Source organism: Amblyomma maculatum, chromosome 4 (genome assembly GCF_055883805.1).
Source record: "Amblyomma maculatum isolate TAMU_Amacu chromosome 4, ASM5588380v1, whole genome shotgun sequence".
Classification (NCBI taxonomy): Eukaryota; Metazoa; Arthropoda; class Arachnida; order Ixodida; family Ixodidae; genus Amblyomma; species Amblyomma maculatum.
Window position 1 is genome coordinate 163,106,169 of NC_139347.1, and position 22,465 is coordinate 163,128,633.

The 22,465-nt window shown below is 42.8% G+C and overlaps 1 protein-coding gene across 1 annotated transcript in view; it reads right to left on the minus strand.

Annotated features, from left to right (window-relative positions):
* The window catches only part of LOC146193392 (putative glutamate receptor), a 61,166-nt gene extending 49,666 nt beyond the window's left edge, over positions 1-11,500 (minus strand). The window contains exons 1-5 of the mRNA XM_084600537.1: positions 11,459-11,500; positions 10,136-10,236; positions 8,528-8,618; positions 6,932-7,090; positions 3,832-3,979 (exon numbers count right to left, since the gene is read on the minus strand). Of these exons, the coding sequence (XP_084456663.1) occupies positions 3,832-3,979; positions 6,932-7,090; positions 8,528-8,618; positions 10,136-10,236; positions 11,459-11,500 (541 nt within the window). The remainder of the gene's footprint in view (positions 1-3,831; positions 3,980-6,931; positions 7,091-8,527; positions 8,619-10,135; positions 10,237-11,458) is intronic.
* Positions 11,501-22,465: the final 10,965 nt, after the last annotated feature.

A 22,465-nucleotide genomic window follows, 5' to 3' on the forward strand; every position in this document is an offset into this window, starting at 1 on the left:
ACTGCGTAGATCACAGCAGATTGTGGCAAGCTCTCCAAGAGATGGGAGTTCCAATTCACCTCATCTGTCTCCTCAGGAACCTGTATGAAGGGCAAGAGGCCACAGTCAGAACTGGGCATGGTCTTACTGATTGGCTTCTGATTGAGAAAGGCGTGAGACAAGGCTGCATACTGTCGCCCTGCCTATTTAGCCGATATGCTGAGTGCATCATGAGGAAGACCGGTCTGGACGAGTCTCCAGCTGGACTGAAGATTGCTGGAAAACGTATCAACAACCTTAGATATGCGGATGATACCACTTTAATGGCAGAAAGTGAAGTGGAACTCAAGAGACTTCTGATGTGCGTACAAGAAGACAAGACAAGCGCGTAGAAGCTGTGACAGATTTTTTCTTCTTGAGCTCCAACATTACCCCGGAAGTAGACTGAGCCATGAAATTAGGAAAAGCCTGCTTCTGGGAAAGCGATCCATGGCTAGCCTTGACCGCCTTGCAAAGAGCAGAGACATTAGACTGCCAACCAAGATCCGTATAACTCGTGCTATGGTCTTTACAATTGTGATGTATGGATGCGAGAGTTGGACTCTGAAGAAGGCTGACCGCCGAACAATTGACGCGTCTGAATTGTGGTACTGGCGGAGACTGTTGAGAGTTCCTTGGACTGCCACAAGATAAAATCAGTCGATATTGTCGACCATAGACCCTCACTGCTCATCGGAGGGTCAAATTCTAAAGTTAAAGCTCAGCAACTTTGGTCATCTGATGAGAAGAGAGGAGTCGCTGGAGAAAGATTTGATGTTGGGAAAGGTTGAGGGTCACCGGAGAAGGGGTAGGTAGCGAACGCGATGGTTAGATGGCATCCTCGAGGCGCTGCAGATGACGTTATGTGATGTTCGGAAGATAGTGAGAGACCGGAAAGCGTGGCGTGATATGGTCCATAGTGTCACGAAGAGTCGGACACGACTGAACGACTAAACGGAACTGATCCTCTGGTTTGCTTACCTTTGAGAAGGGTACAGCTACTCTAGAAAACAAAACGATCTCTGGCGTTCTTCTGCTGCCATATAGAACTCCGGGTGGCGTATAAAGTCCATTAATTTTAAAAACAGAGCTTACATTTAGGATCTCCTTTCCCAAAATCAAACTTTTTTTCCGTGTCTTGCAATATCTGATTAGCTTTAAATACTGTGGCATATCGATATTATGACTCTCAAACCTAACTGAAATAAATTAATTTAAGAAAATATTACAAGGATGTTTTCATTCTTTATTCAATACGTCCATCTACAGGCTGCGATGAAAAGCCACGCGCGTATACAGAATGTTCTCGTGAAAATAAATTGGGTATTGGTGCCTTAATAAGAAACGGTACTTATTCAAGCCGAGGTACATATTGAAAGGCGCTGTAGAAAAGGGCTCCGCAAATTTGACTATACCTCCTGGAAGTCTTTACCGCGCATTGCTATTGCACAGTGCATGAGTATTTCTTGCATATCTTGTTTTGCGTCGCTCGGACGCGAGGATGTAAATCTGTCCCGCGGACTTGGGCTGCAGTTTAATAAAAAGCATGTAGCCACAACCTGGGTGAAAGGGAGGCCTGAACTGTAGCTCAACTTTCCTACACCTTAGTCTTCACTTGCTCTCTAACAAGCGTTTTATTGACGCTCGCACTTACATTTAGGTAATAACTTGCAGCTTTGCTACTATGATATCTGTTCAGACCAGCGTTCCAGCCGGGTTTAATAAATAAAGATATGAACCCCTTCCGCTCGTTTTGCGGGGAGAAAGACAACTTTGAACATATGATCTGGGCGTGCAAAGCCCATAAGCCTCCCTCAGAACTCTTGCCTGATCCCTCTAAAGAAGCTTGGGACAAGCTAAGGTTCAGCGATGACCCTGGCATTCAGTTCAAGGCCGTCGAATTTGCCGGCGTTGCCAAACGTCTGCACGCCTGTGGCACGCTAGCTGATTTCCCCTATTCCTCCCACTAATTGTGAATAAAGTTTTATCAGCCTCAGCCTCCAACGGTCAGCGACAGGAGCCGAACTGGCGCCAGAGAGTGGCGTCCGGACGCCCTTTGCGAGTCATGCTGCTGCGCCGCATGACAGCAGCGCACTGAAAGGAAACGTCTAAGACCAATAGAACCGAACTCCACCTGGACCAAGTGGCGACTGAGCCTCGGCGGCGAAGCCACCGCCAGATTCGCCAGGCGGCGGATTCGAAGTGAGTGACCTGTGCGCTCACTGATCGGACCTCTCGGGCCGCCGCCTAGTGATGCCTCCGGATTGGACAGTTTGAGTGGAAACGGTTTGCTATCCCATATTAGGAAGAGCGTTGCCTCTAGGCGATAAAGACCGCCAACAGCGTTCGTCGAGGGCATTGATGCTGGCCTATAGGGGACGTGGCGGAACCTCGTGGCCGTTGCTGTAGGCAGAAAGTCGCGTATACCGAGTAGCTTAATGTCCCTGTACCGATGCTGTTCTATATAATGTACTGTGAATAATGAGTAAAGACGGCTTTTGCTCTTCTCATCTCATGGACTGGGAGCCTTGATATCCAAACCCGGTTCGCAACGCATCCTAAATATCTGATATTTAATTCTTCCTCTTATTCTTCTTATCACTCTGTTTTTACCTTGGCCTGTATTGTGGTATTCTTTGGGTATGTTGGGACACGAGAACTGAAACTAGTTCACGCAGTTTACCGCTTTGGAACACAGTTTTATTAATGGCGTTTAGAAGACTTGTCACCCTAGTTTGTCCTCACAATAAAAATTAAGAATAAGTGAACCCTATTAACGCCAAGACTCGAACTACCTATTTTTCTGTTCACCAGCTGAGCGCGCAGACCTCTACTCTGCACCGATTTCTATTTCTTTATTACCTGCTTAGATGCTTAGATCGACAGAAATAGAGATCAGTACGCACTATGCATCGAGACCACAAAAGAATCATCATCATCATCAGCCTGACTATGCCCACTGCAGGGCGAAGGCTTCTCCCATATTTCTCCAATTTGGAAGTAATCATGAGAGGCTGCGGCCAATTACTGCACCAGGGTGGCCAACTCCTGTTCTGGTGAGGGAGTGCGTTGCCGGAGGTGTTCACTGGAATCAGGTCGCACCCCAAACCTGTTTTTGCAATTCCATCGACACGCCAGAAAAAGAATATACGCGATTATCTTTAAATTTCCTCGGGCGCAACAAGTCGCCAAGAATGCCTACCTACTCAAGCCCGTTTTGGGCTAGATACACTTCTCTACTAAACGGAACATCTTCATTGAAGTAAATACATTAATAACGTACATTGGCGTCATTACACCGTTGACATTCACACTGACATAGCCTATGTCGGCTTCTTGAGAACTTGCCGATAACAGGGAAAGGACAGCAGAGGCAGAATATAGGAAATGAAAACAAAAATTAATTAAAGAACGAGAAAAAATATAATAAAAGAAAAATTATTACGAGAAAATCACTGAATAAACCAGTATGTAAAAAAAAGTAAAGTTAATGTTTCACGTCGTTAAAAACAACGAAACGCGGAACGAGCTCATAATCAATGCAACTAGGCATGGAGCCCCCAAAGCTTTCCAATTTCCGCGTGTAACAAGACTTAAGTAGAACCCAGTCATTTTTGTTTTGTGGATAGGTTCTAGTCATTTGACCGTAACTCGCACGCTTTATTAAAAAAGGAATTAGGTCATTGATAGTCAAACTTCATTTCAATTTAAATTAATGTAAACATTGGAGCCGTAGCTTTTTACACGGTGTGCTCTAAAACGAGTGTGTATTGCCAAGAAAAAAAATAGAGTTAAATATATCTGCACACTTACTTTCGTAGAGGAGATTCCCGAAAAGTTCCCAGCCCCATTGGTGCACCTCGGGCAGTACCCTTTTCCACGACGTTTTGTGAACCACGTACTCCGACAGGCTTATCAGGAGAGCAAGGATAGGAATGGTGCTGAGAAGCAGAGCCCACACCTGTACCCCAGAAGGATAATCAATCGTTTATCCAGTAAACTAGCCACATACATTTACCGACTATTTCAGCGGTACTGCGCCTAAAAATCTCCTGGCTTACATAGAATATTCACAAAGATTTAGTTGGCAAGAGTGCGGCAATAAGAATTCGATGGAGAGTTAGAAACCTGCTTGGTGTTTAAAATGTTCTTCTGTAAATCATTGCGCAAACACAATATTCATATTTTTTTTCCAGTGACCGTATTCGAATGACCAGTATGTAGTGTTAAAAGTACACTGAAACTGACACGAGTGCGCCAATTTGCCTCAACGTTTACTGTACGTAACACTTTGTGATCACACATTCCTCTTTCGTAATAATTCGTCCAGTCACAAGCTGCTCAAAGAATATTATGAAGTATCAGCACAGCGTGTCATAAGTTTCGGTAGCCCTATGTTTTCTACCCTATAAAGCACGGTCTTTTCATTTTCCGTCCATATTTTCTACATCTGTGAGGGGGGTATATTATACATAATATTATATTTTAACAGAGACAAAAACAAAGAGATGACGGAGATGCTACTAAGTCTACTGTGGAATCTGAAGTCAGGGGGGCTAATACACTTTCGTTTTAATTAGCAATGCACATCTGGGGTACATGTCTCTTTTGCAACGGGTAGTTGCGAATTACCTCATCGTGCGTGGAAGCTGCGAAAACCATTTGCCTGCGTATCGCAAAAGCTGTCATGCGTGTCTTGGTTCCCTCCGTCCCTGTCCCTACAAATAAATAGCTTTCATGTGGTTACTCTATTTCGGGTAAGGCGAGTTTCAGCTCCAGCTGACACGCAGAACGTAGCCGAGTGAGATCAATATCGAACTACAAACTAGCTAAGAGAGGGAAAACTTGGCTTAGGTTGTTGTTCATTTTACGTTTTGAGGCGCTAAGAACTAGACGAAACGCCACGTACTTCGCGCGTCGCTGTCCGTATCGAGCTTTTTTTTCGTTTCGTTAACATTTTACAGCGTCAAAAAACATACAAATTAGCTGCCCAGATGTGTGTCCCTACAAGAAGAGGTTGTCGAGATTCGTGGGTAAATTATTTGCTGTTTGGAAACTGTTACGCCGCTCAGAGGTTTTTTGTTTGTATTTTATATTTTTATTCGGATTCATGCTCAAATGACACGGTCATCTCATTGTAGCCCTCCGCTACGGCACCCCTTTCTCTCTCTCCGCTTTCTCTACCACCATCCTTCCTTCTTTTTTTGGCCCCGGTTCAGGAGTCCACAGAAGAAACGTGACAGATGCTGCACCTTTCCTCTCTTCTGAAACAATTCCAAATCTTTCGGCAGATTGGCTATTCTGCAGCCACGCAAAAAGCTGTGAGGGCGTCGACATCGTTTCGATGACTTGCACGGTGTTTTCGGGTAGACAGAGCTTTGCTACAGGGTATTAATTTTGACGGCATTTTCAAAATGCTACCGCTGCTGTTGCAGCAAAAGCAAAAGGCAAAGTATCCGATATAGTGGATACTTATTGATCTTCAGCAAAAGTACTTATAATAGAGACTGACATACCTTCGATGTAACAAGGATGCCTGAGGTATAGCCTCGGAAAAAGGACATATCTCCTGCGTTGCGTGCATATGCGACGTTCACAACCAATCAATATGCGTGCCTCTTTTCAGTTGACTTTATTCATCCGTTGTCTATTCATGCCGTTTCGCCTCCTCTCTCATGTTCATTGCGCTCTCCCTCGCTGCACTACATTACAGTCTCTCCATACCTCTCCCCCCACCTCGACTTGCACTGTCCTTGTTATGTTTATCCTGTTTACACAGTCTCCACCCTTCTTTCCAAATTTTTTTAAAATTTTCTCTCACATCAAGTGACGCCGACATATATCTAGAAACAGGACGTTACTAGTTGCTGCTGCGATCACCTAGACTGCGTCAACAATCGTTTCAAGAGCACTAGAACCCACTCGGATGCAACAACCGGCCCATGTGGACATGTCCGAAACACGTTCGACCAAATTTGCATGAAAGTGTCTTAAGCTCAGGCGGTGCTTCATTCATGAACTCCGCTGGTATCAACGGGAAAGCAATACCCGTATTACCTGCGACTAATCTGAGGTGCTGCCTCGCGAGAAAATTACACCTCTTGGCAACTCTTCTTCTTCGCTTTCTTCCTACCTTCCTTTTTTTGTTTCCTTCTCTCTCATTCTTTCTCTCGTCCTTCCTTTATTTTATTTTTGTTCATACTTTATTCCCTTATTTCTTTTCGTATTAAATATATATATATATATATATATATATATATATATATATATATATATTATTTATTTATTTATTTATTTATTTATTCATTTATTTATTTCATATCCGGAAATGTCGACGGCGTGGAACATGAATTATTGAAGAACTACAAAATAAAAGGTAACTGGATAATATTTTCTTGATGACCAAGTAATGTACATCTACCTAATGCAAATGAGAAAGTCTGTTCATACACAGAGAAAGAATGAGATACTGTTTGCTTGCAACAAAAAAAAAAAAAAAAACGCGCCGATGACTAGGCGGGTACCGGGGCTCCGGTCTGTGTACACACGTGGCTGAAAGTAAATGCTTTCTCTCTTACATAAATTGTACCAAGCAATATATAAACTTTAATAAGTTAATGTGCATCTTTTATCACCACAGTATTCTCAACTTTTATCAGCAAGGGCTTTCTTTCTTCTTGACTCAATTTGTCAGTTTTTTTCGCGCGAAGATCCAAAGAGCGAGGGTGTGTGGCATTAAAAATAACTCGCTAATGACGCGCAGCACCCAAAACCACGTTTCTCCATTGAACATTAGTAGAGTTTCTTCAATCATATTTTCCTTGAATATGCTCTATTTTTTTATTTTGTATAACCAGCCGCACACAGTGCCCTCCTGCTGCTCTTCACAAGAGTTTCAAACATCTGTGCTTACCTTCCAGTCAAAGGTGAGTATGTACCCGAACACATTGGATGTGCTGACATCGCTGGCCGAGAGAATGCCAAATGGCACATAGATAATGGTAGGACTGTATTCTCCAACCGCGTAACGGCTGTAAGACTGGATAAGCGGCATGATGGTCATGTCGACTTCCTGGGAGCAAGGAGTTAGGGAATGTTACTTGTATGTCCGGGCAAGCCCTAAACTAAACGAGCATCTTTACGTCATTCTTCAGGTACATTTACTGTTTGTTTGCTGTATAAATACCTATTGCATTGTCTCAATGTAGGTCATTCTTCATTTAGGTCAGTTTCAGTTCGCAGGAAAGGTAATCTGATTCTGCTCCTCGAAACATCGGAGAAAAAATGTTAGCACACCACAAGTGCACGATTCTATTTATTTAACCTGTGAGACCTCAAACTAAGTTAATCTGCAGCACTGAAGTTGTAAAGAATGAATTTCAAAAAAATCAGCATTTTATATTTGACTGAAATGAAGTTTTTTAGGCGTCAAACCTTTATCAATTTTTCAGCTACAATATTACCCATATCATTTCTATTTGTTGATATTGTCGCGTATCATAGATTCATCAATTCTGTGGGGCTGGGCTCGGGAGGGTGGGGGGGGGGGGGGGTTACGTGAGGCATGCCAGTTACAAGAGCTTTCTTCTTTGGCCTTCTTCGTCCAAGCAGAGCTGTCAGAATTTAATTGGCGCTAAAGCTGTGTACAGTAGCGAGTGAGAAAGACGGATCTCTGCAGCGTCGGAATGAGAGCTCGTCGCTGCAGTTGGTGAAGAAACAGATAAAAAGGATGCCGAGCTATTCTTATTTTTCACCTTTAGGAGTATTTGACGGATTCGCAGGTCCCTAATCTCTATCGCTAACATTCTCTCCGCCTTTTTGTCTCAGAAGCCGAATGCAAAACAAAGGGATAGCTGATCTATCAGCTATCTTTTTCCTTTGTTGTTCTTATCATGGTACAATTTACACCGCCCTATTTAGAGGCCTTCAAAAATGCTATCACGTAACGAGCTGTTATTTTAAATCATTCGCCAAGTGCGTACAACCAGCTTCATTGTATGAGCATGGCCCAGAAAAGCGGGTTTGTTATCTCGGACGCATCTTGAGGCTTTAAAGTGACGCAGCAGTCACGAGGAAGTTTTTTTCTTTATTGCGTCAGTTGTCGTTTTCGGCTAGTAACATATCGCTTTACGTAAACGCTAGTTTGATGTAAACAACGTAGCTATTTGTTTTCCAAGAATATTTACTACTTTTGCCATTTACACGTTCTCTCATAAGCCAATAATTAAAAAAAATAGCTAATTATTATTTACTCATTATTCAAGTGTAGTGAACGAAACAAATACTGGACGTTACAATAGCGAATCTGAACATCTAAGAATTTCTTTCACTCTATATATATATATATATATATATATATATATATATATATATATATATGTTATGCATAGATAGCACGCGTACAGAAATAAGAGTGCTTGACTCCATATGATAGCTTAGTCAACTTCATGCTCACATGCAACGTGATTAAATGTCCTTATACAGGAGGTGCGAGGAACACATAACGTACCATCCTTTGCACCAATCCAACCATGCCGGTCCATGTGCCATTGGAAAGGCAGACGCCCACCTGACCATCGTCGGGGAGAGTTGCTCGATACCTGCTCAAAGTAATTCATTTATTTCTTTCCACTGAGAAGGCTCTTGCACATTTTGGAAAAACAAAAAGCACACTTCGGCGTGAAAACCTATCAGATGCACTGATTTACTAAACACCTCCTGCGGGTACAAACCAAAACAGTATAACCTGTATTGTAACATCAGAAATGTGTCTCACAACGCCAATGCCAGCGAACGGCCGCCGCGGCTCGCTTTTCGGTCAACGCAGCCTTTAACGCTATCGCTCTAAATAAAGTATATTGAGTTCTAATGATGTTAACCATGTGAATTCTGCTCCCGATTGCCTCATTGCAAAATGATGCGCTTATTAGACGTCCGTTAATATGGTATAGGCGCGCCTGAAATATGCCAAGAGTTAACTCTCTCGTTACGACGCGAATCCAAATCGATGACCGGTGATCGATGCTTTAAATAGCCGATTTCGACATGTTATAATATTTTCTCGTGCAGCTAGAGTCACCCAGTGGTTAGTCTAGGCAATGCACTTGTCGAACCAGTTAAAATGTTTCCTGTCTGGGGACGTTATAATTTTTGATGGACCTTATTGACAACTATTGCGCATGTGTTGTTGCGAATGAGGGAGCCGCAGCCACGCTTGAAAATAAAATGAAAAAAAAAAAGCTACCACTGGTGGTAATGCAGCATTAAATTCAAATATGTTTGATCAAAAGACATTCAGCAAGTCAAATATCAATCACATTGTCGGCTTTGTTATCTTTCGGCGTTTAGTGGTGATAATGACTGGAAAGTGCCTTCAGCCATTCACTAGCGAGCTTTGAGTGATTTCGGGTGGCCTTAGTCCACAAATATACATTACTGAAGGCCCGCCGCAGCTTCAACATGTGTCCTAGCCTTGCAGCAGTTTTGGTTTGGAGCCTCACGAAAACCAGGAACTGGCTCACCGCATGGCATAAGAAATGAGGCTGTTTCCACTTATAGCTATCTTTATGTAACTGAGGAACGGCGCCGTAGAGATAGTTTATTTTTTTACACTGCGTTCCTTGGTCATTTATATTTTGATATTCAAAATGTAAATTCCGAATTTTTTTGCTAATAATACGTATCTAGATACCGTGCGTTTTCTAACATATTTTAGCCAACTCGCCACAAAAATGGCAATTGTCAGATTTATTGTGTGTTCTATAATAATTGTTTTCTTTTGCAACTAAGTTTTTCTTTTTAGTTTTTGGAAAGAGCATTGCCTTATGCGCAATTTTATATTCTGCAATGTGTTCTGCAGTATTATGTGTACTGAAAAAAAAATAAAGTTCTGTGACCTCTGAAAAACAGTCATTTTCTAGGTAACGAAAGAGCTAAGAGTTTTGTACAACGAGAAATAACGAGCTTTTCTTCCTGCGATAAAACTTTATCGAACACATTCCATTCTTAGCACCCTCGCTCTCAACCTCCTACCCCCACAAGGCTTTTCTAAACTTTTTGTCCCCCAAAATGTTTTGACAAATCATGCAAAAACATGACATGCAGCCAACTCACTTACGTCATATTCAGGCTGGTTGTTAGAGCGTCTAGTAGTTGGCCCATTGGCCCGATGACGGTTAGTACACTGTGGCGGTACGTGACGGTCACGTAAGGGGGCCACTGCATGTGGTCCGCCGAAACGTTTGGCTTAGGAAAGGAACACCGCATCAGTCAATAAACAAGTATGCACTAGCGTTCAACTTTCCTTTATTGTTTAGAGGCTAGCGTTGATCGCATCGTGAATGTGCCACGATTTAATTACGATGAAAGGCTTCTTAATGTTTAAACACGCTTAGGGTGTGTTCTACGGTTACAGTAGAAATTATAGGTAAAGCAACTGGCATTTGAATGACAATAAAGTTTTAAAAAATGTGTTATTGTCGCTTTCAATTCGAATCTTCGTTGCAATACCCCTTTAAGGGCCGAAATAACTTCCCAGCCGCACAAAAAAGTGTAAAAACCTAGTGCAGCGCAGATAGAAGGAGGAGGCAGAAAGTTTAAAGATGTATGCCAAGAAACACTTTTTATTTTTGCATGCGACGCTGAAATTCTCCTAAAAAAATAGCACGCGTTTAAGGAAACACCGTATCCGATGTCCAAAAAATCGGTTCCTGAAGTAAGCAAAAAGACGCGTTTTGTGGCATCGTTATGCCAGTCTTACAGGCCCCTGATACACTTGATTCACTCAAAGGAATGAGTTCTTTAACTACATTCGGATCTTTGATTTTTACCGATAGGCACCGATTAGGAATTGTAGGTTTACGACAGCCGTTCGTAAGGTCCATTGTTGCAAATATTCTGCAAATACAATCACTGCCGTCGCAGTGGTTGAACAAATGTTGGCCGTTTCTCGCGCAGTCATAAAGAACAGTGCCCCTGCAAGCGCGGAGCGACAATGTGAACTTGCTTAACCGCTTTGCTAACGAATATTTTCCACAACGTTTCTGCTGTCTACAAACTCTAATAAAGTAGTAATTCAAAAGCGCTCTTTTTCAAGTTATGAATACGCCTTGGTTATTTACTGGTGGCTTTTTCATCAACGCTTGGCCTAAACCATTTGGACACTTGAGAAACTGCCATGTTAAGAAGAGCATTTTTCTCCGCATTTTAAACAGATCCTTGCTAAAAACTATTTAAACACTTGCAATATAACATTTTAGCTTACACCTATCAAGACAATTTAACATACGCATCGAAAAGAAAATTTATAAAGGAGGTAAGTCATTGATACTTTGGTGAATGAGTGATGCAATTTTGGATATTTTGTGGCAGCAGAAAACGAAGAAAATTTTGTTGAATCTGGGCAAAAATAAAAAACTAGTTAAGTTCGTGAATGACTTACCCGCACTACAGATACTTTGAGCACTTCCTGTCTGACATTCATCTGCAAAAAAGCAAGAATTTAGGTATTCCAAGCATTGTGTAAATAACCATAGAACGTCTATACAGGGTGAATCTTTCAATCATTTATGCATTTGTATTTTAAGATCTACGAAAGATACGCCCATGCGGTATTTGCAGCTTGGTTTACAGCTTCATGACCGCACGAAACATACGTAAATTGAGAATAACTAATGAATGTTCTATTTTTGATTCTGGGGCAATACCACTTCGTAGAACTGAGGACAGTCGTCATCAATAGCAAACACAGATTTTGAATTTTTATAACCTGCAGTGCGCAGTTCCGTACCGAATGTCAAATACGTGCATTTAATCTCGCTCACTTGGGTTTTATATATTTCTTATTTGTATGATTAGGTCATCACGCCTGGTGTGGCCACCAGAATAATGCTAACGTCCCCAACAGCATTAAAAACATAAGCGCAGTCTTTATCTAATGATTAAGAAATGTGATGTGAGCTATTTTAGAAAGGTTTGCTGGAAGACAACCGAGCGAAGCTCATAAGTCAACTTTTTTTTTACTTCTTATAATTCGAACGTTACTGCCAAAGTGAGCAAACTAAAAGCGGCGCTCATCTTTGCTGCTGAGGGCCTTTACTTTTGTAGTGTATTGTAGCCTTTTAAAATCGAAATATTTAGATACTTAATTTGGCCGCTTTCATTATTATTCATCTCATCGTCACCATATGTCACGGACATGTCCCCCTCACGGGACTACTCAGTCACAAAGGTCCCCTTGACTAATCTTTAGCAGTTTTTAAATGCGAGTTTTTAAACGTATAAAATAATAACCCAATATAAAATATGCTTTCACGGATGAGGAATGAACAGAGCAAGATGAGCAGCAACTAAATAAAATGCTTTCTTATGCCTTTGCCTAGCTGCTTGAGCAGCGTTTAGACCAGGAGACCCATCCAGGGTTTATGGAAAATAACACCAATTGAAATTGAATATTTCAAAACTTTTAAACACTAGTTATTAGACAGGCTCGCATTGGGAATCATAAGTGCATTCACATACATTTATGTGAGTTTTCTCCGTGATCTGAGTCTTCATGACTTCTTTGATTATTTCAGAATAAAGCTCTAAGTGACGATTTTGTAGGCTCCAGTGTAATCATTCCAGATACCTTAATATAGCGGTATCTCCAAAAACTATTTTAGTGCCAAAACATAACAAAAACATTACTATTATTCCACTGCGGGTCTAGAACACGCAGCCCTAAACCATCGCAATTAGTGCTCGTAATTAAAAACAGTCAGTGCGCCGACGGCTATACTATAGAAGCTGTCTTACCTTCGCACGGGTCGACGAGCAGGTCGTCCGAGTTCTTAGAGCCAGTCTCGTTCTGTCTGCCCAAGGGCAGCATTATATCTTCCCCGGCCAGTCTTCGATCGCATCCACAAACAATGCGTTAAAAGTATTTTGTTGTTCGGACCTGCCATGAGTCTACGGACCCTGTACATAGAGTACCTGAATGTGTAAGCAGGCTTTTGCATTTGAGTGGCAGTGCATTTCGTGCTTCTCTTTGATGTTCATGTCGCTCTCATTTCATGTGCAACCGCCTATGGGTGATTATTTTCTTCTCTCGCCTATCAATACTTCCTTCACTATAATGGCGCACAAAACGACGGTGGAATCACTCTGAGTGCAATCTCACGTTCCCTTTTTCAGGCACAGTCGCAACACGGCTGGCCCTAACTAACATTTGGACATGCATATTAGTTATAGCTCGACTGTTTTTCAGCGGTAAGGTTATAGGCTGAGTCTACAGCTCCAAGAGCGGAAACTGTAACTAGATCGAGCCTAATGTACGTTTACACTCACGGCGGTAGTCTGCAGAGCTCTATATTTATTGATAATGCAAGTACACAGTCTTCATGTTTAAATTAAAAAAGGCTAAATATTAAGGGCCTACCTTGATTCCGATGGATCACTGCCTTGTTGTGGCGGAGGGGCTTGCGAAACTCGATGAAGTCGTGAGCTCGGCTGTGTAGGGCAAGATAGACAGGTCACGGCAGAGAGTTCTGACAAAATTTGAATCACTGGAGAAGGTAATGGCAACCCACACCAGTATTTCCTGCCAAGAAAACCCTTCGGCCAGTCACAATAGCATTAATGACAGCGCGCCAGAAGATTAGCCCCCCCGGTTCGAAGGCGTCCCACATATTACTGGGGATGCACAAAGCGTGATTCCTAGCAGCTGCAGTACGAATGAAGCGGCTGGGCTAAAGCCAAAAGGACGCTCAGTTGCGGATGTGTCGGGAAGAGACCGGAAAGTCCGATGTTGCAAGGAGATATATCACATAGCAACACGGAATGTAAGATCTATGACGCAAGGTAAACTGGATGTCGTCAAGCGAGAAATTGACAGATTCAACATTGATATCTTGGTTATCAGCGAGCTCAAGTGGACCGAAATGGGAGATTTTAATTCCGGCGACCATTATGTCTTTTAATATGGGCACGAATCCAGGAGAAGGAATCGGGTCGCTTTCATAGTAAACAGAAGAATAGGCACAGCAGTACTAGGGTACAACCCCAAAAACGACCGAATGATTTCACTTCGGATCCAAGGTCACCCTTTCAACATAACAGTTATCCAAGTCTACGCACCAACCACTACTGCTGAAGAAGCTGACGTTGAGAGATTTTATGCGGACCTGCAATGCCTTTTAGACCGCACTCCATCATCAGACGTCCTTTTCCTCATAGGAGACTGGAATGCTAAGGTGGGGAGTGAAGAAATATCCGGAATTACAGGCAAGTTCCGTCTCGATGAGCCAAATGAAGCTGGGGAGAGGCTAGTAGGGGTTTGTCAAGAAAGCAACCTGACCATAGCGAATACTCATTATCAACAGCACAAGAGTCGCCTGTACACATAGACTTCACCGGACGGTCTGTACGGGAATCAGATTGAGTATATTCTTAGCCGGCAGAGATGGAGAAGCGCATACAATCAGTAAAAACAAGGCCTGGGGCCGATTGTGGCATCGATCATCAGCTTCTTGTTGCAAAGTTTTAGCTTCGACTGAGGAAAACGCAGAAAACTAGAAGGCCTTTCAGGTATGATCTGGATCAAATTCCATCAGACTATGCTGTGGAAGTGAGGAATCGATTTCAAGAATTATATCTAGAAGACAGAGAGCCTGAAGAGATGTGGACTGATGTTCTTGATTTAATACAAGAAGTTGCTACTAAGGTAGTTTCAAAGCAAAAGAAATGCAAGAAAGCAAACTGGTTATCTGAAGAGGCTTTGCAAATAGCTGAGGAAAGGAGGATGGAAAAAGTTATAAACGGAAATAGAAATATACAAGGTTCTCAATGTGAATTTTTAGAAAATAGAAAGGAGAGATACGAATGCCTTCCTGAACATACAGTGCCGAGCAGGTGAGGACAACAGCCGATTGAGGAACACAAGAGCTCTGTATAAGACAGTCGAAGATATCAAAGGAAGCTTCTGTGCTAAGCTGGGCCTGATAAAGGACACACGAGGCAGGGACCTCACTGTAGCCTCAGAGATAAAGAAGAGGTGGCAGGAATTCACAGAAGAACTGTACAATAAGGAACCTAACATAAGACGATTGTGACTGCTGATCTCGAGCCGGTCGTCCTGAAGAGTGAAGTTGAATGGGCCTTAGCCAGCCTTGCTAAGAACAAAGCTAGCGGAACTGATAGAATTCCAGCTGAGTTGCTTCAAAACCTCGATTATGACGCTGTTAACGTTCTGTATACATTATGTCAGCAAAGTTTGACAACCCTGCAGTGGCCACTGAATTGGAGGAGGTCAGTTTAGATCCCCTTTCCAAAAAAAAGCAGTGCCAAATTTTGTTCCAACTGCCGCACGATCGCGCTTATTGCGCATGCTAGCAGGTGATGTAGAAAATCCTCCAAGGTAGCTAGCTGCAGCAGTATGTGGATCGGGAGCTTCCGGATGTGCACACTGGGTTTCGCACGGGCAGAGAAACTAGATAGCAGACTGCCAACCTTCGCTGGATTATGGAAAAAGCAAGAGAGTTCCAGAAACCCATCTACTTCTGCTTTATTGATTATGCGAATGCGTTTGACTGCGTAGATAACTGCAAATTGAGACAAGCTCTCCAACAGATGGGAGTTCCAATTCACCTCATTTGTCTCCTCAGGAACCTGTATGAAGGGCAAGAGACCATAGTCAGAACTGGGCATGGTCTTGCTGATTGGTTTCTGATGGAGAAAGGAGTAAGATCAGGCTTCATACTGTCTCCCTGCCTATTTAACCTATATGCTAAGTGCATCATGAGGAATGCCGGTCTGGACGAGTCTTCAGCGGGAGTGAAGATTGCTGGAAAACGGATCAACAACCTCAGATATGCGGATGATACCACTTTAATGGCAGAAAGTGAAATGGAACCCAAGAGACTTCTGATGCGCGTACAAGAAGAGAGTGAGAAGTTTGGGCGTAAACTGAACATTTAAAAGAGAAGATCTCGGCATCTTGCCATATCAAGGGACAAGAAGTGGAAGCTTAGACAGATTTTCTCTTCTTGGGCTCCAAGATTACCCCGTAAGGAGACTGCAGCCATGAAATTAGGAGACGCTTGCTTCTGGGAAAGAGAGCCATGGCTAGCCTTGACCGCCTAGTAAAGAGCAGAGACATTAGACTGCCAACCAAGATCTGTATAACTCGTGCTATGGTGCTTCCAGGTGTGATGTATGGATGCGAGAGTTGGACGGTGAAGAACGCTGACCCCCGAAGAATTGACGCGTTTGAATTGTAGTGCTGGCGGAGACTCTTGAGAGTTCCTTGGACTGCCAGAAGATCGAAACAGCTAGTAGATATTGTCGACCATAATCCCGGAATGCTTATTGGAGGGTAAAATTCTAAAGTTAAAGCTCAGCTACTTCAGTCATCTGACTAGAAGAGAGGAGTTGCTGGAGAAAGATTTGATGTTGGGAAAGGTTGAGGGTCTCCGGAGAAGGGGTAGGCAGCGAACGCGGTAGTTAGATGGCATCCTCGAGGCGCTGCAGATGAAGTTATGTGATGTTAGGAAGATAGTGAGAGACTGGAAAGCGTGTGGTGATATGGTCCGTAGGGTCAGGAAGAGTACGACACGACTCAACAACTGAACTGAACGGAACCTTAATTCCTCCTTCGTGTCCATAAACGTCTGAACAGTTGGAAATAGACATTAGTGAAAAAATCCTGCGTACAGCAGTGGCGGTATTGTAGCCGATTTTCTTAAATCTGATGCCTCAGAAGCATCTAGGAAGCCTCGTACTAAGACATGTGATGTAGGACACACTGATAGTGATTATCTTACGGAATGTGAACATATAATTCATTTTCGGAGTCAATGAAGTTGTACCGTCCCGCTAAGAAAATGCTTTTTATTCCGAACAAAAGAGAGGTATAGCGGCAAGGTTGGCTCGCACAGTGTTCAATGTGTTAATATATGACGCGGTTTTAAACGCTTAGCGTATTCCGTAAATATCATAACGGTTGTTACGTAACAGAGGCATTATCATGGGAACAAACCCTGAATTTAATTTAAGCGGCGGCTATTTAAAGTACTCTGAAGTAATAGATCAACACGTGATACGGTGGACGGCCCTTAAGGGATTTTCACCTAGTGATACAGCGACAGCCACTATGAAATCGAAAATACTAGTGTAACGTATTTTCCCTTTGTTATTGATATCAATCACCTCCCAAGGATGTTACAGTGCAGCACCTGCGACCTTCCACCTGTAATGATTGGCTGTTGTCATAAAGGTGGCACGGTAATTTGTGCTTTATTATTGCGAAAGCAGTACTCGGACAGCCAAAGCAAGACCGCGAATGGCCGCAGCTACGCTGTGAAGAGGGTATCCTCACAACAAAAATCAGACTGTCATGACATTTGAATTCACGTTACCCCTAGGCCACGGGAAGGCGCTGAAAAATCGGGTCGCTCCTTGAATATGGGAGGCCGATATCAGAATCAGCCTGTCAGAACTGTTTGCATTCTCCTTACCCCTAAGACACACAGGCACGTCCATACGGCTTGGTTGAAGTTACATTATATGTGGGCTGGTAGCTTACGCTCTCGCGTCCTACCCTTAAATGATAAGCTGAAGTGTCCCCAATAATGTAGCACCGTACACTGATAGGGCTTGATAGGGGAGTAGTACATGTAGCAGGCAAAAGAAGCTTCCGCCATTGCTTTCTCTATTCAGCTAGAGTTAACCAGAGCTAACCACAAGTGATATTTGGTCGACCGGATATGGACAAAAAGACGAAAAGTGGTTGGCATGCAAATTTGAAAAATTTTAATAATATAAAACCTCACCTATTATGCATTATAGGAATATAGAACATTGGTTGGGTGGTGGTGCATAACAATTAGGGTTGTACGTGGAAGCTAAAAATAAGGTTCTAATGCTGCCGCGTTGTTGTCGCTAAAGCCAATCAGAGATCACAGTAATTAGTGTGCCAGCACTGAAAGCGTCACTCTCGCACTGCGTCGATGTTTGCTTCTTTGCGCGGTCATCCTCAAGGAAATTCCTCTGGCAGGTTATATTTGGAAGCTAACATGGCCACGCACTGACTGTTCGGTGCTTGTTGGGCGTCAGGAGATTGCATGTCATGGTCACGTGTCATCCTGCTGGGACAAGATATCAGACGTAATGGAAAAAATCACCCCCAAATGTTGTCTTCACCTGGACCGGCCCACTAAGGGAAAACAGAAACGAAAATGATAGCGTCAGCCTATCACTCGAAGGCAAGGAATCCATTAAAAATCGAGCTTACTCTTAAGAACAGGAGAGGCTTAAAGCCGTGAAGAGGAAACTGGGCATACACAAAAATCAGATGCATGCGATAAGGAACAAAGCGGGCAATGTCATCTTGAATATGGACAAAATACTCAAAGTGGCCGACGAATTCCATACTGATCTATACAGTAACCGAAGTAATCAAGCCAATAATCAGACAGGTAGTACTGAAAAGCAGTCAGACGTTGAGCCAAAATATAAAAATAAAACAAGCCATTTCGCAACTAAGGAGAGCCCTTGCTATATTAATCATGAAAACCACTTCGTCAATTCTCAAGAGTGTGTAGTATATCACATGCGTTTGTCTTGTGGCCACAAATATATCGGACAGACAGCAGGTGCTTTTACACAAGATTTAGAAAACAAAATAACAAAATAACGGAAGGGAGCCACGGTCCCCTCAGCCTGCATTGCCTAATGGCAGCAAAAACAAAAAAAGTGGACGTCAGCATGGGAAACGCCGTGCGAGCCAGTTTTTTATTCAATGCATTATTGAAAGTAAACATAAGGATCAGGGAGTTAGAGAAATGAACGAGGCGGTGAAGATTGCGCCGCGTGCGCGAGATAAGTGTTTTGTGCACTCCATCGGTCGTTTTGAGCCAGAGGGAACTCAGATCTTTAGATGGTTGGAATTAGGCTCCTGGTGATATGCTTGGCATCATGACGAGTGTTGTTTTCCCTTTGCTCTTTTTCCCTTTTTTCTCACGGTTTAGCTCTTGCTGATGTATATATTGTAACAATCCTGAAGAAGAGGAACAGCATAGAAGAAGACAGGGAGAAAGACATGGAGACTCTCGTGCCCCTGCCGGACGCCCAGCTGTTGACCAGCTGAGTTCTCTGCCACTTCGAACTGTGCAGCGCTCCGACGTCAAACAACCATCGTAACAATATACATGGCATGCTTGGGGAAATACATAGTTAGAATTCAGCGCTCTATATTTTTGTGCTCTATCCCGTCCCTTCTTTCTACCTGCGCTGTTATTGAAGCCAAAATATCGACAGCTATGGAAGAAAACTCGTGAACATCGGCACAGCGTTCGGCCAATTCAATCGCCTGATCATTTATTTCGTGCAGCCGGACCGGTATCAGCAACACCATCGACGGCAAACAGTTTTAAATGCGGCAGAGCGCAGGTCATCTGCATTGGGTGCGGCTGCACCATTGGGAACATGCTGCTCAACATCGCCCTTTTGGTATTAGGCGAGAAAACAGTTTGCAAGTGTTTTCGGAGTAGTGACTTGTTGGCGCTGCAGTGCCCAAGACAAATCTGTCCGACATTCATTAACTGAGTGAATTTCTTGAAAGATCGGCTGTTGCTTGCTGGCGACACATAAATTAAGCCAGGCCCTAATATGCAGGCGGCTATGGCTGAAATTTGCAAAGTAACGGCTGGCATCAGCGCAATTAGAGAGAAAAACAGGAATACGAATGTCTCCCTGGTACCCATTTGTGTTGAACTAGACACGCTGACAAATCTCGTAAGCCGTGTAGCAAATGTCGAGGAAACAACTGAAGACTTTGAGGGTATCCTAACTGAGCTGCTACGGCAGGTTGGCAACCTTGAAAACCGCAGCAGACAATCAAACCTCATTATTTATGGCATGGAGGAAGAGGACCATAACACTATAATGAAACACCTGGCCAAAAGGTAACTGAGACTACACATAAAACGATCTTGGAGTATCGATTTCTGGAATAGAAAGGTTACATAGACTGAGGGCTAAGAAGGGCAGTAAATCTCGATTAATTATATTCAAGCTTCTCAACTTCAAATATAAAACTAATATACTGAAAAATGGCAGGAAGCTTAAGGGAGAGAATACATCACTAGGTTAAGATTTTTCAATGACAGTACACAACAACCCAAAGAAAATTTTGAATAGATGTAAAACAAATAGAGATAACAGAAAAAGGTTAGGTTCATATACGACAAACTAAAAATAAAAGAGCAGATGTTCGTCTGAAATGATGAAAAATGGGACAAAGTAGTGATTCCAAAAAACCACGCACTCTAGCAGGCCTAATCGTTTAGTCAATATTAAGGTAAAGACCAGAAGCTTCTCGAACGAAGTAGCTGCGTTAGAGGTAGCTGTGTTTTTTATGAATAGGATGGAATTTCGGGCTATTTAGAGGCTTATGTCTAGACGAAATCTATTATAATATTGATGAAAACGAGTGAAAGTTTTACTGCTGCCACTATAGACTACAACATTAAAAGCCCGGTTGCACGGCTAAGACCTGCACCGCTGGGGTCAGTGCACTCATGAAATATTCTTAGGTATTTTGTGGACAAAAATCAAATGAAGTCCACTATTAAATTGTTCGATTCATGCATATGTGTTTATAAACTGACAGAGAGAACAGCGTATTCGGCCATTTTAAAGAAGAATCTCCAAAATTAACACGCCACCATCCCAGCTTAATTACTAGGTCGCATAACTGTTGCTTTTGTTGTTGGTCACCTCTTGAAAAATGCTCGTACCCACCATGGCGGATTGGCGAAGGTATGATGTTGTCCACAAAGTAAATTACAGGCTTGTCGCAAAGCGAGAATGTACAGAATGATAACCATGGAGCTATAATAATTGTGGTTATAAAATAAAAACAATCATAATAGTTTTTATAGAAAAATTTACCTGGAAGAACTTCTAGAAACGTTAGCCGATTAGCATACCATTTGCTATAGTGTAGTCATGTATAATTCCACACATAATATCGAACGCAAATCCCTTGGCACTCGCACCGAAGTACTGCAAAACGGGTAGTGACAAGGAGGGTCCTACCCTAGAGAGGGGATCTGCAGGTATGTCCTTCTCTGAAGTCTGAGCCACCGGAATGAGAGGAAATAAAGTTCTATGGATTCCACTTCTCCGCACGATGCACATAGGTTTGTTGGTGTCCACCCTCCTCTGCACAGATGTAAATTCAAGTCCGGTATCCTGCACCGCAACAGCGTCATTGTTACATCGCACTGCTTGGTTTTACAAAAACGGACATTCCGATTAAATGATACATGCTGATATTCTGTCGTATGCAGTAAGGGATTGCAGCCTCGCTGATATATGCTGGAACCGCTTGAACCTGGGAATTGCCAATATACTACACTTAGGGACGGGATATACTACAGGCGCAATAAGGGCCGATGTCACTATGTAATCCACCACCTCATTTGAATGAACACCTGCAAATCAGGAATCCAGACAAAATGGACGTCTTTACATGTACACGGAACAAAAAGCGCAGGCATCGACTCAAAAAATCTTTCTTTTTTGGTAGGTTTCAAGCGAGATTAACACAGGTAAACAATCGGTAAGAATGATTACTTGTGACATTGCATGAAATTTTGTGAAGAGGCAATCTAAGAATTAAAGATTCCGCAAAAAACATGGGAATATAATTCGGGATACGGCCAGAATAACTTCATGTCTAACGCTGTTAAAATATGCCAAATGCAGCTTTTTCTTGGTTGACTGAGGCATCTGTAGAGATAATAATGTGATAGGTGATTTCTAGGTGATCAGAAAGAAGACCGCTTGAAATGGTTGGGCGCATATTTTTAGCATGGGAGAGGAAAATGTCATCAAGTGAAAGCCCACTGCGCCCTGCGTGTCATCAATTCATTGCAAATAACCCAGGTCGACACTGCTTGGTGCTAAAAGTTGCTGCGTTACCATAACTTGTGGTTCTTTATAGCATGGCCAACGATCAGGTAAGAAAAGGTCGATTGGGGTGCAAATATGGGAGGAATGACTTCTGAGGCTGGGTCTAGCGACCTGACGAAAGTTTGTACCGTGAGTAGTTGGAAGCGGGAGGTTAAGCTGGGGATACGGGTCTCCAGATAAAGCAGAGCATTTATAACGAATATTGGAAAACCAAGACAGAGACATAGTGCACGCCTTTCCAATAACACTAAAGGATGAAGTTTGTAGTTTGCACTGCTAGAGAAGCGAATACAACGAAATTCAACTGTTGTTCTTACACAAGCTTTGTAGAGAAGCAATAAACTGTCGCTACCCTTTCGAACCTTTTTATTGCTGATTCGCATCAGCCGACCAAGAGCTCGTGCTCCTTTAACCACATTGTTTTTAATATGGAACCTCCAATGCAATGTTGAATCATGCGTAACGCCTAGATATTTAACCGAATCCAGCTGTG